At 38.1% G+C, this 18,404-nt stretch overlaps 2 protein-coding genes and 1 pseudogene across 2 annotated transcripts; 2 read left to right on the forward strand and 1 right to left on the reverse strand.

The window, feature by feature from the left end:
* Positions 1-212: 212 nt before the first annotated feature.
* On the forward strand, positions 213-2,453 carry LOC119519769 (annotated as a pseudogene).
* A 397-nt stretch (positions 2,454-2,850) lies between these two features.
* LOC119519770 (olfactory receptor 2M2-like) lies at positions 2,851-3,771 on the reverse strand. Its single transcript, XM_037817510.1, has one exon. It carries the CDS (start codon positions 3,769-3,771, stop codon positions 2,851-2,853), a length of 921 nt encoding a protein of 306 aa, XP_037673438.1.
* Positions 3,772-11,288: 7,517 nt separating this feature from the next.
* Positions 11,289-12,215, forward strand: LOC119519771 (olfactory receptor 2M2-like). The gene has a single exon (XM_037817511.1). The coding sequence runs from the start codon at positions 11,289-11,291 to the stop codon at positions 12,213-12,215; it is 927 nt and encodes a 308-aa protein (XP_037673439.1).
* Positions 12,216-18,404: the final 6,189 nt, after the last annotated feature.

The following is an 18,404-nucleotide window of genomic DNA, read 5'->3' on the forward strand; positions in this document are numbered from 1 at the left end:
AGACAGAGATTGACAGAAGGTATAAAAAAGACATATGTCAACCATACAATGTTTGCAAAAGGGTCAATTTGACCGAGAGATAAAAATAGATTAAAACTGAAAGGGTAGAGCACAGTGGACCACTTGGCAGCCGCCGCGGGTTGAAAGAATCACTTTGACCACTACTGCAGAGCTGTATGTCCAAAGGATCAAGAAAAACACACCAAGAACCGAAAATGCCGAAACCAATCAATGTACGCATTACCACCATGGATCCAGAGCTGGAGTTTGCTATCCAGCCAAATACTACTGGAAAACAGCTTTTTGACCAGGTGGTTAAGACCATTGGCCTTCGGGAAGTGTGGTACTTTGGACTCCAGTATGAGGATAATAAAGGATTTCCTACCTGGCTGAAACTTGATAAAATGGTGTCTGCCCAGGAGGTCAGAAAGGAGAACCCTCTCCAGTTCAAGTTCCGGTCTAAGTTCTACCCTGAAGATGTGTCTGAGGAGCTCATCCAAGACATCACACAGAAGCTTTTCTTCTTCCAAGTGAAGGAAAGAACTCTCAGTGATGAGATTTACTGCCCCACTGAGACCGCAGTGCTCCTCGGGTCTTATGCTGTGCAGGCCAAGTTTGGTGAATATAACAAAGAAATGCACAAGTCTGGGTACCTCAGCTCTGAGCACTTGTTTCCTCAAAAGGTGATGGACCAGCACAAGCTCACCAGAGACCAGTGGGAGGACCGGATCCAGGTGTGGCACACTGAGCACCGCGGGTTAGAGTTAGGGTTAGGGTTAGGGTTAGGGTTAGGCTCAAAGGTAATGCTATGTTAGAGTATCTGAAGATTGCGCAGGACCTAGAAATGTATGGAATCAACTATTTTGAGATAAAAAATAAGAAAGGAACAGACCTTAGGCTTGGAGTTGATGCTCTTGGGCTAAATATTTATGAGAAAGATAAGTCGACTCCAAAGATTGGCTTCCCTTAGAGGAAAATGCTGAAATCAAAGGATGAATTTAGGCACAAAGTATATATATATATAGGCTGTTGAAGAGAAGTTGGTATGAAAACAAACTAAATTTTAACAGAGTTAGTCTGCTAAACATAATCCCCAAGGTAAAATTCCCAACTGTACTGAAGTTTGAAATTATTTCAAAACAAAATGTTTAAGAAAAAAAAGTTAGTTCTTAGAATACATTGCAAGGAAACAGCAGCTGTTGAATGATGGAATTAAAGTATTTAGAAAAAAATATCAGATAAAGTAAATTTAGGAGCAAAGAAATTTACTAGAAAGAAAGAGGAATTTTACATAATTATAAAAGAATTAATCTAATGGGAGGAGAAAATGACAAATCCTCCAATATAGTTTGACGTTTCAACACTCCTCACTCAGCAATTGAAATAACGTCTAGACATAAAATAAGCAAGGATATAGAATAGCTCACCAACACAATAAAAAGTCAGTCAATGCAATTAATCATCACAATAGGCTACAAAAAAATACATGATCACATCAACTGATTTTGGAAAAGCATTTGATAAAATTCAGAAACCATTCATGATAAACAAAAATCTAAACAAACTAGACATCAAGGGGAATTTCCTCTACTTGATAAATAGCATCTACAACAACAACAAAAACAAAAACAAATCCTGCAGCTAACATAATATTTAAGAGTGAAAGATTGATGGCTTTAGAAAATTTATCAAATTGGGGAGTGATTTAATGAACAGAGCTACTTGATAAAAAATTATCCAATCTACTTAGGGAATTTGAACAGAAGCATATCAAATTGTGGATTGACATGAAATTTACCAAGGCCATAGATATTGAATAAAATGAATAACTAAATGAGAAACAGTCATCTAAAAGTTTATGCAAACGTCAAATTTTCCATCAAAATGGAAACACCAATATACCATTGCACTATAATTCATATAACTGACATTGCTGCTAAAATGATTTAAATGCAGAATTTGACAAAGGACACCACAAATAAATAAATTAGTTATATTATACTTTGGAACTGAAAGAAAGATAAATTAGGTATATTAGGTAATATTCATGATTTCCAAAAAAAATCATCTCTGACAAAGTGGGGAAACAAATGTGAATTCAAACTTAAACCTTGGAATTTCATGTTAACTTAAGGCATGTAATTAAGCCTCAGGTATCTTAAGGAAAATTAATTTTTTCATAGTATCTGATACAGAATATCTAGAATGAAAGCTGTGTTGCTTAAGGTGGTATTCCAAAGAATTATGTTTCCTAAAATAAACACAATTGAAGAATGCAATTTTTGGAGTAAAAACATCTAGGCTTATTTAATGAAAATTCCATCCAGATCCATTGCCTATGGACTTGAAAGCTCATGTGAAAGAGCTACTCTCTAAACTAATTAAAGAAAAGTCTAATAGAGTCAAAGTAATTGTGATCAGTGTCATATATGGATAGAAAAAAATGTGTATAAAAAGAAATCAGAAACATGCTTTGTTGCTCTAACTTTATTTATACTTGATGATAAGCAAATCAGGTAAACTATTGTTTTTATCATAGTTGGCTGGCTGTAAATCCACTGACACAATAAAAATTAACAAAATAATGCCTACATGTAATGATAGGCCAAATTATATATATATATGTAAATATATATATATGTGTGTGTGTGTGTGTATATATATATATCCATTCATTTAGATAATTTTAAAACTTTGTTGATTTTCATAATGTAAATATACACACAATTAAAAATTGTGAACAAAAAATATTGACTAATCCACAACAAAGTAATAAATTTGATGGTTGAAAATTGCAACCAGATTCCCTAAGGATTCAGACACTCTTAATGTTACCATGTTACTCTGTAATTAGGCTTTACCCAGAACATTCTTTAGAGCCTCTCCCACCTCCTTGTTCCGAAGGCTGTATATGAGTGGGTTCAGCATGGGGGTGAGGATGGTGTAGAAGATGGAGAGACCCTCATCTTGCTCTGAGCTATGCAAGGCACTGGGAATCATATAAATAAACATGGTTGGACCAAAGTAGAGAAACACAACCATCAGATGGGAGGAGCAAGTGGCAAGAGCTTTATTCCTTGCCTTGGAAGAATTTAAGTGGAGAACACTGAGGAAGATAAAAATGTAGGAGGCCAGAATGAGGCCAAAGGGAGTGAGGAGAAACACGATTCCAATCACAAATATGACTTTCTCATAAGTTGAAGTGTCCTCACATGACAGCTTGAGTAATGCCTGCAGCTCACAGAAGAAATGGTGGACTTCTCTTGAACCACATATTGGAAAATTCATGGTATATGCTGTTTGGATTAAGGCATTTAGTGCACCCCCTAACCAGGACACAGAGGCCATCTGCAGGCACACCTGAGGATTCATAATGACCACATACCTCAGAGGGTTACAAATAGCCACATATCGGTCACAGGCCATCAGAGTGAGCAGAATGCATTCACTGACTCCAAGAGCTAAATGGAAATAAACTTGAGTCGCACAGCCAATATAAGAAATAGCTGACGTCCCGGAGAAATAGTTGGTGAGCATCTTGGGGACAGTGGTGGAGATGAGGGAGATGTCCATGAGGGAGAGCTGGCTGAGCAGGAAGTACATGGGGCTGTGGAGACGGGGATCCAGAGAGATGAGGAGGACCAGGGTGGTGTTTCCTGTGATGGCAACAACATAGACGAGGAGAATCGTGCAGATGAGGAAGCCAGCATGCCTTGATCCCGGGAACAGTCCAAGGAGGGTAAAACCTACCGTGGAGTTTTTTCTCCTCATGTTTTCTATTCAGCTAAATAAATGAAAGGGAGAAATATGTCAGTGTACTCTAAGGGAAAATTATTTATAAAGAAAAATGATTTTCATATATTGACTTTGTGATAAAATTGTCTGCAATTTTGTCCTAAATTTGACTCATCCTCAAAGAGAAACAGACTAAAACTAGCACTTGCATTTATTAATAAACATAGGGATAAATGCCAGTAAAATATGTATTAATGAATGATCCTATCCATGGGTGGTTTTCTACATGCATTAATGTAATTAATTATGTAATTCAAATATTGATACTTCAGGAATTTTGTTGGTCATATATTTCAGATTGCTTGAAATAAATTTGAATTTCAATGTGATTAACCCCAGTAGGTCTGTGATGGAGCACAGTGGTTATTTGCATAGAATATAATTACTCAACATTCCAGTGTTACAATTTATTTCATTCTGTGCTGGATGACATCCAAGACACATAATTATTGCTCTGTCTTCATCAGTATCTAGGCAGCTAACCAGGAAAGTGAGGCCATAAGAAGCAGCTCACCCAGTTTTATTGGCAGTAGCTAGTTCTCCACCTGTTGATGGGAGTGTTCAGCAGGGTGGCTTCAGGCTACTGAATGACCCCCAGTGATCACCGGGTGAACCAGCTCCAGAGCACTGTGAGGAGGTGTCATTGAGAACTGAAATTGCTGTCCATCCTGTATCTTACAGTCATCAGAAAAATTCATGACAATAGCTAAGTCTGTACAATGAAGATTATGAGAATCAAGAGGTTTACTATGAAGTCCAAAACTGAGCTACATTTGCTTGCTGGTTTCTCCTATATAGACAACCCCATGCATTTTCAAATATGTCATCTGTCCTTCCATTAGGAATGGCACATCTCACATCTACATACCAAAGAGCCTTACCTCTTTCTGAATGAATCTGAATGAAGGCAGTTTTTTCAGGTTGCACAGTATATACTTAGATTGCACAGTTTTTGTATTTTTAAAAATTTACATAAACCAATACTCCTACAATTCCATCATCCTGGGAATACTGTGACACCAGAAAGCCTTGTAGTGCCAGGCTTCAACAGATCTGTCTCAGGTCTCTCCTATTTATATTATTCCCACTTTTACTTAAGAAATATTGAGTGAGCACCTGCATGTTCAAGGCAAGATGCTGGTTGACATGAGAAATGTGACTCTTAATAAGCTATGGTTCTTTTATGACAACTTAGATTTAGTGGAAGAAATAAAAGAAAAATAAATGTAGAAATAATTTTGACATAAATCAATCACACCAATGATAAATCTGTTTCTCTTTCCCATATACCTAGTTCTTGACTCGAACTGTACTTCCGCATCTGTACAACACTTTTTGTTCTGATGGACTAACAGATCAGAGTCAAAGGTCTGCAAAGAGAAGTCCTCTGCCTCTACCTCCCAACGGGTGATGTGCAAGCTTCCAGACCTCCGAGCCCATGTGTTTGCAGCACACCAGGCTGCCTCTGTTTCTCTGATGCACTGGATGTGTAAAAGACAGTACAGGTGCTCAGAACTGGAAGACTGAGACTCCAGGTGCTTTGACTTTACTCTGTCAGGTGTGGAGAGTGAGTGGTGAATCTTCAGTGAAGGCAGGAGGTGGACAAAGTGAACTTGTGATACAGCGGACCATGCAGGAAACTGAGAGCATGCTGGATTGCTGGGTGATAAAGCTAAAGGTGCAGCCCTGCCCTATTTCATTACAGCCAATAAACATATCTATATGCAACTATTCTATTTCACTGCTTCATCTACTTCCTTGACCTTATAAGCAAAAACCTTAGATACAACACATATCCCAAAAGGGATGCACAGGCATATTTTCTGCACCATCACCATTACCTCTTACAGTGTAGTCATATTTTGATCCCGTCTCCTACTTCTCTGAAAGGTGATGTGTTTCTCACATTACCTGCTTTGTTGCACCCGGATACCATAACCCAGGACTGTACAAATTGTAGTGAGTTTGGTTATTTAGGAGAATCCTGCCCATATGAAATCAGGGGCATTAGTGCCCCAGAGAAGTGCCTTTGGGGATTTCTATCCCTGGCCTTCAATTAGGTTGAGGTTTGTTTTGTTTTGTTTTGTTTTAAATCAGATTGAACTTTCTCAGTAATTTATGGAGACTAATTATCTGCTCCTTTTATTTGTTCTTTTGAGAATAGCTGTATCTTCCTCCTTCTCAGCTCCAGCGTGTCCTAATAATCATGCTGTGACTATAGGTGCATATTATATCCCTTCAGCCCAATGTTCTCACCCAGGCTGTCACAACTGGCCTCTGGAAGGCCACTTTTGGTTTGAATAGTGTCTGAGAGATTCATTACAGAAGTTAGCTGACAGAATAGGGGTCTCTCCACTCCAGAGTACATTTTCATAAACGGGAAATTTCTAAAACTATCACAGCAGAATTGTTTCAGTCATACATATGGGCAAATATAATTCAAGGTTTAAAGCATTAAGGATTAAGAAAAAATCATGTTCTTAATTTTTCTGAGGATTTCTGTTATATTCCTTACCATTTCAGGTTTGAGTAATCATACTTATTTATTGATGGCTTTTATAATATTTTGAATATCACACTAGATGAGTTGTTTGTTTATTTCCAACCACCTTTACTCTCCTTAAACAAAATCTAAAAGTGACTTTGCAGAAAATTTTTCCATCAATTATTACATTGGCTTACCATTAAAGCACTAAATCAACCGAGTGACAGATATATAACCACTGTAGTCCATAAAAATGGATTTCCATTTCTACACACCCAGGAGAAGTCTATTTTGAGAGGATGAAGTTGATTATATAAAAGGCCAAAGGAAGATGAAACACTTGGCTCTAATGCCAAATCAAATAAGGGAATATGTTGATTCAGATGAAGAGCTGCCTGAAAATAAATCAGCATGTGCAGTTTAGTAATCTCGCCTTTCCTGTAAATGAGAGGAAGTGCTTTCTTCTATCATACGTACTTCAGAATGAATGAAGGATTCAATGACAGGTGAGAACCAAATGAGTAGCTTCCAAAGGCACGTGGCCCTCGTCATTGTACCCCAGGGCCCAACACATGACTGTACTAAGGTCTCAATGAATATCTGTTGAATAGATTGATTCAAGCAAGTAACTTTCCCTACTGGGTTTGGTAAGAAATTCAACAACTTAATATTTACAATCACCCAGTGGTTTTATATTCTTAATGCAGAATCAGGCCTTTTCAGGGGCCAGTGACCAAGCACTCAGAGTTTCTGCTCTTGACACAAAGCTTAAGTGTGTATTTCTTCCTGGAAGGTTCACCTAATTACAAGTTCTCTCTAATTTTGGAAGATGTTGTTGCAGGTAGAATTTATTTTCAGAATTTGTCATTGTATTTGGACACTCATGAATTCTCTCAAAAATATATATTTCAGCACATGTCATGAGCCCATTATATTAGAATTTATGTGATTTAAGATTAATATTGCATGGCTTATGGATATACTTGCTAATATTTATAGCCTTTAAGTTGGGTGTACATGATAGGTTTCCTAGTAAAAGTCCTTAGGAAGCATTATAATTTATTGTTATTCATTTTTTAAATAAAATTTTAAAAGTATTTTCCCTAATTTTATTAAAGCTCTGTTCTGTGTAAAAAAAGTAACTATTACCAAAATTGTTTCACCCACTGTCATCACAGATCGCACACTATGATCTTGAACACAAATATTAAAATAATCACAGTGATAACTATAAAATTCCAACCCTGAGAACAGATATGAAGAAACAATGGAAGAAATGGTGAGAATGTCAGTTAAGGTGACCTAATCTTTTGGGAGTGGTTCAGGTGAGTAGTGAAATTTGTCTTTAGACTTGAGATCCTTTTCTTCATTTGCACAATTCCAGGATATTTCCCCTCATGCATGGAGGAAATGGAGCATCTATCCTCCCTCCACTTACTCCGGGCTGCCTTTTCCTGTCCTAAGGATTCTACAACCTCTATCTCCTTCATGGGGTCTCAACTTGTTCTACCATAAAGAAGTGCTGGCCCCCCACTTACTACACACCACTCAGGTCTCTTCCTGGTGCCAGACTGGAGTCAAGTCCAACGCGGTCTTCCTTCCCGACTGGTTTCCCCAAGTCCATTCCCTTGTCTGTGGTTCCAATGGACAGTAAGTAAGGATGAAGGAAACGAATACATCCATTCCTGCATGTCACTGATTGGTGAGACAGCTGGCTACCTTAAAGTGTCATCATGACCTGCATCACTTACCAGTGCTTCATTGAATTTCTTTACTTTGACTTTCAAACACTAGGCAGAAATAACATTATGTCAAAACCTACCACCGGCATTCAAGTAGGCTTTGTTTTAATTGAATAGTCAGATTTCCCTGTTCCATACCAGCTGTATATCCAAGGGGCTGAACAGAAACATTGTTGGGAGGACCCAGTGATCCTCCGGGGTGTTGACAGGGGACTCTCCTGATAGATGGACATGAACTCCAGCCTCCACTGTCCAGCATCAAGTGGTGTCAGAACGCTCTGCTTCTCTCTTTTGACTTTCATCTCTTTTTTTCTGTTTGGGTTCTTGGATGTTGTTCTGTGCCTATCTCTGCAATTCCAGTGTCTAGAAGGGGATCTATACATGGATTTTGGGTGTCCTTACCTTTGAGTAGAGAGTTTAGTTTGTCCCTTAAGTCACAGTCATTTTGAGAGCCCTAAAATCTTTCCTCTGATCCCTCGCTTTCATCATGGATTCTATTCCCCCAGATCATGATTTGAAAATGCTCTTCAAAGAGTGACCATACTTTATTGCTTCCCTTCTCTCATGATTCACGGGCCTTCAAGTCCAGTCTGTATTGTTTTTTCTCTATTACCTTAAAAATAGTCATTTTATATATTTTCTGCCAGGTTTCTAATTATAATTTCTGGAAGGTGGCTTTCTTTTTCTTAAATTTTTAATTTAGTAACATATATGCAACTGAAAATTTCCCACCTAAATCACTTTTGAGTGTACAATTCAGTAGTATTAATTACATTCACAATACTGTGCAACCATCACCACCATCCATTTCCCAAAGATTTTCATCACCTCAAACAGAGACTTTGCATCCAGTGAGCAAGAACAACCCATTGCCCTCACTCTGCAGCCCCTGGAATCCACTATCTCTATGAGTCTGCTTATTCTGTTTATTTCATATAGCCAGGAACAGTTACAGCGTAATTATTAGGACACGCTGGAGCTGAGAAGGAGGAAGATACTACTATTCTCAAAAGAACAAATAGAAGGAGCAGGTAATTATTCTCTGGAAATTACTCCAAGGAAAGTTCAATCTGTTGGAAAAAAAAAAAGAAAACTCAAACTAATTGAAGACCAGGGAAAGAAGTCCCCAAAGACATTTCTCTGGGCTATTAATGCCACTGATTTCACAGGGCTAGAATTCTTCACTTACTTCTTCTAAATATCAAACCCCACTACTATTTGGAAACTGCTTGGTTATGGATTCTGAAGTACAAGAAAGCAGGTAATGTGAGAATCATGTCACCTGTCAGAGAAGTAGGATACAGAGGAACAAAATATGACCTCAGTGTAAGAGGTGATGATGATGGCATAAAAATCTGCCAATGATTTCCTTTTGAGATATATATTATATCTAAGGTTTTTGCTCATATGGTCAATGGAGTAGATGAAGCAGTGAAATAGAATGGCTGTATGTAGATGCGTTTGTTGGTTGTAATGAAATAGGGCAGGACTGTACCTTTAGCTCTATCATCCAGCATGCTCTCCAGTTCCTTCATGGCCTTCCACAAGACAAGTTCACTTTGTTCATCCCCTGACTTCACCAGAGAATCACCACTCACTCCCATTCTTGACTAACTAAAGTCTAAGGCACTTAGGATGTCATTCTTTCAGTCCTGGATACCTGTATTGCCTTTGATACATTCAGTGCATCTCAGAAATGGAGGCAGTTGGGTGAGCTGGAAACACATGGGCTCAGGGGTCTGGCAGATTGCACATCTCCTTCTGGGTGGCAGGGGCTGAGGACTTTCCCTTGTGTACCTTTTCACTTTGATCCTCTTAGTCCTTCAGCACAAAATATGTTGTATAGATATAGATGTACAGTTAGAGTTAAGAGCTGAAAATATGGCAGAAGAGAAGCAGATTTATCACTGGTATTTCTGCTTTGTGTCAGAATTATTTCTATGTTTATTTTTCTTTTATTTCTGCCACTAAGCCTTAAATTTCCATAAAGTACCATTTCTTATTAAGCCTCATATTTCTCATATCAACTAGCATAGTGCCTTGAACATGCAGGTGCTCACTCACTATTTCTTAAGTAAAAGTGGTAAGAATAGAAATAGGAGAGACCTGAGATGGATCTGCTGAAGTCTGGCATTTTATAAGTCTTACTGGTGCCACATTATTCCCAGGATGATGCAAGAATTGTAGTATATGTTAGTATAAGTTGAAAAAAACACAAAAATATTGCAATCTCTTTAAGTATATACTGTGCAACCTGAAAGAACTGCCTTCATTCAGGAATGGAGAAGGGTCTTAATATTTAGATGTGAGATGTACCATTCCTAATGGAAGGACACATGACATATTTGAAAATGCATGGGATTGTCCATATAGGAGCAACCAGCAAGTAAATGTAGCTCAGTTTTGGATTCATAGTAAACCTCTCAATTCTTATAATCTTCATTGTACAGTAGAGAAGACAGACTTAGCTATTTTTAGGAATTTTTCTGATGACCATAAGATATGGGGTGGACAGTGACTGCAGTTCTCTCGACACCTCCTCTCAGTGCTCTGGAGATGGTTCACCCCAGTGATCACGGGGGGTCACTCAGTAGCCTGAAGCTGCCCTGCTGAACACTCCCATCAGCAGGTGGAGAACTAGCCTCTCCAATAAAACTGGGTGAGCTGCTGCTTATGGCCTCACTTTCCTGGTTAGCTGCCTAGATACTGATGAAGACAAAGCAATAATCATGTTTCTTGGATGTCATCCAGCACAGAGTGAAATAAATTCCAAAACTGGAATTTTGAGTACTAATATGCTATGCAAATCTCATTGTGCTCCATCACAGTTGTTGAGGTTAATCACATTGAAATTCAATTATATCCCAAGCAACAGAAATATAGGACTACAAAAATCCTGAAGTATCAACATTTGAATTGCATACCAAGATTATTGCACGTAGAAAGCTACTTCATAATAAACCTCTCAAGTTTCATAAACTTCATTGTACAGATAGGGAGGACAGGCCTAGCTATTGTGATGAATTTATGGATATGATCATTCTTGAATGCATATTTTATTGGCATTTATTACTATGTTCATTAATAAATACTAATACTAATTTTAATTTGTTTCTCTTCAAGGATGGGTCAAATTTAGGAGAAAATTGGGGATAATAATTTTATCACAAAGTCATTACATGAAAATCTTTTTCCTTTATAAATAATTTTGCCTTAGAGTACACTGACATACTTCTCCCTTTCATTCATTTAGCTGAACAGAAAACATGGGGAGAAGAAATGGGACCTCTGCGGTAGGTTTTACCCTCCTTGGACTGTTCCCGGGATCGAGGCATGCTGGCTTCCTCATCTGCACAATTCTCCTCGTCTATGTTGTTGCCATCACAGGAAACACCACCCTGGTCCTCCTCATCTCTCTGGATCCCCGTCTCCACAGCCCCATGTACTTCCTGCTCAGCCAGCTCTCCCTCATGGACATCTCCCTCATCTCCACCACTGTCCCCAAGATGCTCACCAACTATTTCTCCGGGACGTCTGCTATTTCTTATATTGGCTGTGCGACTCAAGTTTATTTCCATTCAACTCTTGGAGTCGGCGAATGCATTCTGCTCACTCTGATGGCCTGTGACCGATATGTGGCTATTTGTAACCCTCTGAGGTATGTGGTCATTATGAATCCTCAGGTGTGCCTGAAGATGGCCACTGTGTCCTGGTTAGGGGGTGCACTAAATGCTTTAATCCAAACAGCATATACCATGAATTTTCCAATATGTGGTTCAAGAGAAGTCCACCATTTCTTCTGTGAACTGCAGGCATTACTCAAGCTGTCATGTGAGGACACATCAACTTATGAGAAAGTCATATTTGTTACTGGAATTGTGTTTCTCCTCACTCCCTTTGGCCTCATTCTGGCCTCCTACATATCCATCTTCCTCAGTGTTCTCCGCTTAAATTCTTCCAAGGCAAGGAATAAAGCTCTTGCCACCTGCTCCTCCCATCTGATGGTTGTGTTTCTCTACTTTGGTCCAACCATGTTTATTTATATGATTCCTAGTGCCTTGCATAGCTCAGAGCAAGACGAGGGTCTCTCCATCTTCTACACCATCCTCACCCCCATGCTGAACCCACTCATATACAGCCTTCGGAACAAGGAGGTGGGAGAGGCTCTAAAGAATGTTCTGGGTAAAGCCTAATTACAGTGTAACATGGTAATATTAAGAGTTTCTGAATAATTTGGGAACCTGGTTGCAATTTTCAGCCATCCAATTCATTACTTCTTTGTGGATCAGGACATGTTTTTTGTTAACAAGTTTTAACTGTCTATATTTACATTATGAAAATCATCAAAGTTTTGCAATTATCTAAATGAATATAACTTGGTCTGTGATCACTAAGTATAGGCATTACTTTGCTAATTTTTATTCTGTCAGTTCTTAACCTTTGGATTTACAGCCAAATGCCTATGATAAAAACAATAGGTTACCTGATATGCCTGATTTACTTATCATCAAGTATACATAAATTTAGATGAACAAAGCAAGTTTCTGATTTGTTTCTACACCTATTGTATTCTATCTGCATATAGACTGATCACAATTACTGTGACACCATTAAACTTGTCTTTAATTAGATTATAGAGCAGCTCATTCACAGGAGTTTCACTTACCTAAGCAATGGATCTGGATGGAATTTCCGTTAAATAAATATGGATCCTTTTACTCCACAATTGCACTCTTCAATTGTGTTTATTTCATGAAAAGTGATACTTTGGAACAGCACCTTTTATGCAGCACAGCCTTCATTCTAGTTATGCTGCATCAATTATTAGGAAAAAAATTAATTTTCCCTAAGAAACCAGAGGTTTAATTACGTGCCTGAAGTTAACAGGAAATTCCATGGTTGAGTTTGAATTCCCATTTCTCTCCCCACCTTGTCACAGATGATTTTTTTTTTTAGAAATCATGAACATTACCTAATACCCCAAATTTATCTTTTTGTTCAGTTCCAAAATCTAATACACCAAATCTGTTTACGTTGCTGTCCTCTGCCAAATTCTGCTTTAAATCATTTTAGCAGCAATGTCTGTTATATGAATTGTAGTGCAAAGAGATATTGCTGATTCCTTTTTGATGGAAAATTTGACATGTTTGCATAAACTTTTAGATGGTTATTTCTAATTTAATCATTCATTTTATCAATATCTCTGGCCTTGGTAAATTTCAGATCAATCCACAATTTGATATGCTTCTGTTCAATTTCTCTAAGTAGATTGGATACAAATTCTGGATTCAAATTCTGAATCATTTGAAAATGTGTTGGATAATTTCTTATCAAGTAGCTGTGTTCTTTAAATTACTCCTCAATTTGATAAATTCTCCCATAGCAGAGCTTGACTCAAGCACAGGAAGTAATCTCGGAGTAGGATGGATGGTTTGGGTAGGGTAAAATAGGGAAAGGATAATAACCAATATAAGGAGATGTTTTCCAGGTGCTGCGGGCAACCTCGGTTCTTCCCATGGGGAACGTTCTGAGGCACAAACACTGCCTCCAAGATTTCCCACATTAATCCATAAGGAAAGTATTTATCTAAATAGGTTCATCCCTCTCACTGAAGTTTAACACACTACCCACACCCCTGCCACATCCAATCCCTGCATGTGCTCAGGTGGGGTAAGGTCACGGGAAGAGTCACTTCAGTGTCTCAGACTCTTATGCCACATTAGAGTGAAGTAAATGAAGCCTTGGGAAGGAAAACCCACTGAAATGAGGACTGTTTTCCAATCACTATGTCTTTTACTTCCTTTACTTGTCATATTGCAATGTCTAGAATTTTCAATATTATTTTGAAAAAGATTGGTGAGAGTGGGCATCCTTGCCTTTTTACAGATTTTAGAAGGAAAGCGTTCACTCTTTCACTCTTAAATATTATATCAGCTGTAGGTTTTGTTTGTGTCATTGTTGTTGTTTATGTAGATTTTATCAAGTAGAGGAAATTCCCCCTTGACATCTAGTTTGCTGGTAGCTTTTTAAAAATCATGAATGGTTTCTGAATTTTATCAAATGCTTTTCCTGTATCAATTGATATGGTTATGCATTTTTTTAGCCTGTTGCAATGGTTGATTGCATTGACTGACTTGTTATTGTGTTGGTGAGTTCTTCTGTACCCTTGTTTATTTTGTGTTCAGGCATTATTTCTGCTGCTGAGTGAGGGGTGTTGAAATGCCAAACTATACTGGAGGATTTGTCATTTTCTCCTCCCATTAGATTAATTCTTTTATAAATATGTAATATTCCTCTTTCTCTGTAATAAATTTCTTTGCTCCTAAATCTACTTCATATGATTTTTTTTTGTTCTAAATAATTTTATTCTATCGTTCAAGAGCTGCTGTTTCCACATAAGATATTGTAAGCTCTAACATTTTTTCTTAAACATTTTGTTTTGAAATAATTTAAAAATTACAAGACAGTTGCAAAAATAATACAAAGCCCCTACAGGGAACTCCATAGCACCCCCACACCAGATACCCAGATCCACCAATTGTAACATGTTGGAACATTTGCTGTATCATCTCTCTCTCTCTCAATCTCTCTATCTCTTTCTCTCTCTTCACCTATCTACTCTATCATATATCTTTATCTACATCTCTATCATCTATGTTTCTATTTATTTTCTAAACACTGAGAGTAGACTATGAACACATAGTACTTCCCTACATGTCTAAGAACAACAATTTCCAGTTTTGTAACCACCTTAAGTACATTTATCAATTTCCAGAAATTTAACATTGATATAAAGCATACAGTTTATATTACAATTCTTCATATCTTCCAACCATGTCCTTTTGAGCCTTTCCTCCACCATTTTTAGATCCAATCCAGGAACATGTATTGCATTTAATTGCATTGTCTCATTAGTTGCTCCTTTCTTAAATTGTGGAGATCTTTATACAAAATCAACTTTTCCATCTCAATCTCACCCAAGCATTGCATTCAGGAGGGATTAATCACATTTGCAATGTTGTACCAGCTTCACCACCATCAATTACCAGAACTTTCCCATCACCTCAAATAGAAACGATAAACCCATCTGCATTAATTCCCCACTCTCTCCACACCCACCACCCTCTGCTAAATTGTACTCTAATTTCCATCTCAATGACTTTGTATGTCCTAGTTATTTCATATAAGTGGAATCATATGACATCTGTGCTTTTATGTCTGATTAATTTCAGTCAACATGATACATTCAAGTTCATCCATATAGTTGCATGTACTTGAACTTCATTCCTTTTTAGAACTAATATTCCATTGTATGAATATACCATATTTTGTTTATCCATTCATCTGCTGATGAATATTTGGGTGTTTTCTACATTTCTTGTCCTTCAATTCTTACATTACTGCCTATTTTTGTTTTCAGTTGATCTTTTTAGTGAACCCTTTATAGTACCTTCTCATTTCCTTCTGTGCATATTTTTTTAATATTTTCTTTGTGGTTACCCTTCAATTTTATATCCTAAATCTATAAATATGTCCTTTGCTTGGACACCAAATGAACATCAACAGCACACATATTCATGTATCACTCAGCACCCTGCCTTTATGTAGCCTTTGTCAAAACTTGCATCTTTATACCTTACCTGTCCCAAATCATTAATTTAGCATTACTTTTTATTTATTTTAATTTTGATTCAGTAAGAAACAAAGGAGGAGTTATAAACCAAAAATACCAGAGTTCTGACAGCTGTATTACTCATGTTGTTAGCTTTACCAAAGATTTGATTTTATCCAGAGGCTTTGATCTATTTTCTAGGGCCCTTTCTTTTCAACCAAAGAATTCCCTTTAGTATTTCTTGTATGGGCAGTCTAGTGGTGACAAACTCTCCTGTCATTTGTCTATCTGGGAATATCTTAATCTTTCCCTCATTTTTTTTTAAATTCAATTTTATTGAGATCTATTCACATACTGAACAGTCATCCAAAGTGTACATTCAGTTGTTCACAGGACCATAATATAGTTGTGCATTCATCACTCCAATCCATTTCTTGAACATTTTCCTTGTGCCAGAGAAAGTGAAAATAAGAGTAAGAAATAAAAGTAAAAAAGAACATCCAAATCACCCCCCCCCCTTTTTCACCTAGATTTTTGTCCCCATTTTTCTACTCATCCAACCATACACTAGATAAAGGAAGTCTGATCCACAAGGTTTTCACAATCACACTGTCACCCCATATAAGCTACATTGTTATACAAGCGTCTTCAAGAGTCAAGGCCACTGGGTTGGAGTTTGATAGTTTCAAGTATTTACTTCTAGCTATTCCAATGCATTAAAACCTAAAAAGGGTTATCTATATAATGTATAAGAATGCCCACCGGAGTGACCTCTCGGCTCCATTTGGAATCTCTCAGCCACCGAAGCTTTATTTCATTTCATTTCGCATCCTCCTTTCGGTCAAGAAAATGTTCTCAATCCCAGGATGCCGGGTCTAGGTTCATCCCTGGGAGTCATATCCTGCATTGCCAGGGAGATTTACACCCCTGGGAGTCAGATCCCACGTAGCGGGGAGGGCAGCGAGTTCACCTGCCAAGGTGGCTCAATTAGAGGGAGAGAGGCCACAGCTGAGCAACAAAGAGGCACTCAGGGGGAGACTCTTAGGCACAATTAAAACCATGTTTAGCCTCTCCTTTGCAATAACAAACTTCATAGGGGCAAGCCAAAAGACAGAATGCTCAGTATGTCAAGCCATTAGTCCCCAGTGTTTGTGTGAACATCAGCAACAATCCAGATGAGGAAGCCCGACACCTCTGTATTTCCTCCCAGCTCCTCAGGGAGGCCCTGCATGTATATTTTTATTCTCTGTCCAATTACTTTGGGATGTGTTGCTATTTCACACTAACCTATGCAAACCTACCAGGTCTCACTTCCTATTAAAAGTTCCATGTAATTATGGTATTTGAACAAACTGTACAAGTAATATTGTTTAGGAAATATAGATCTTGCACCAACTAAACATCTCTTCCCTTGGTCTCACATGGAATTTGAAGTTTTAAAACACAGTCGTATTATAAGTGTTCCTCTGATAAGCTGTGTTCTAAGATTCAATCCTGATTTTCTACATCGTAGTTAGTCCACATTGGTGAGGCATTATAGTGTTTGCCTCTGTTTCTGGCATAGTTCACTCAAAATGCTGTCTATACGTTCCATTCACCTCGTTGTGTCTCACAGCTTCACTCCTTCTCGCAGTTGCTCAATATTCCATTGTATGCACACACCACAGTTCACCATTCTATTCCTCAGCTGATGCACTCTTAGGCCAGCTGCACCCATTGCAAATCATGCACACTCTCCATAAACACCAGTGTGCAAATGTCCACTCCTGTCCCTGCTCTCAGATCCTCCAAGTAAATGCCCCCTAATGAGGCTGCAGGACCTTATGGCCCCCACATACTTGGCTTCCTGTTCTCCCTCACTTTGAAAGTCAGTTTTGCTAGATAGAAAATTCTTTCCTGATCTTTTTTCCCCCTTTTACCTATTTATGTGTCATACCACTGCCTCCTTGGCCACAGGGTTTCTGATGAAAAAAATTGGCATTTATTCTTATTGGCATCTCATTTTGTTGCAATGCTTTTTTGCTTTTCTCACAACTTTCAGGATTCTATCTTTATCTGTGATATTTGATGGTTTGATCATAATATGCATATGTTGCTATGGCAGGGCCAAGATTTGAAAGAGAGGAAAAGAAACAAAGTCCTCAAACCTCAAATTCTCTTTGATGTTGAAGAAAATTCATTTTCTTTCTCTTTGGTTGCATTACTTTTGGTAAGTTTTACAATTTATCTTTTAATATAGAGTAATAGCAAGCTAGGGACTATCTTTTCCTCTTTGAATTTCAGCCCCCTTATCTCTAAAAAAAGGTGATAATAGTATTGTGTCCATCTACAGTGAGGAGACATGCAGAAACAAGGAGACACAAGTGGAGGAAGGCCTTACGTAATACAAAGGTAGACTCCTAGCCGTATTCCCTAATATACCACTGAGTTGATACACCCACTTCATCCAAGTCTTCTCTGTTTTTGGAATTTCCCAGCTTCTCCTCATTATCACTGGCAGGTGTCCTCTTCATGAACGCCACGCTCCGCACGCACGGTCCCTCGGATGATGGGAGAACTCCCTCCAGTTCACATTTAAAGGCATTTCATGCACACACAACACCCATTACTGTTTTTGGCACCTGGAATCATTTGCAAAAATGTGGAAAGTAAACTCTACAAGTGTTAAAGGACCTGCCATTATGGTGAACTTTTTAGAGTTTCAAAAATCCAGAGCATGACAGAACAACCCCAATAAGACAAAAAGTCCTGCCCCTTGGCCCATCTACTC

Source organism: Choloepus didactylus, chromosome 24 (genome assembly GCF_015220235.1).
Source record: "Choloepus didactylus isolate mChoDid1 chromosome 24, mChoDid1.pri, whole genome shotgun sequence".
NCBI classification, from domain to species: domain Eukaryota; kingdom Metazoa; phylum Chordata; class Mammalia; order Pilosa; family Megalonychidae; genus Choloepus; species Choloepus didactylus.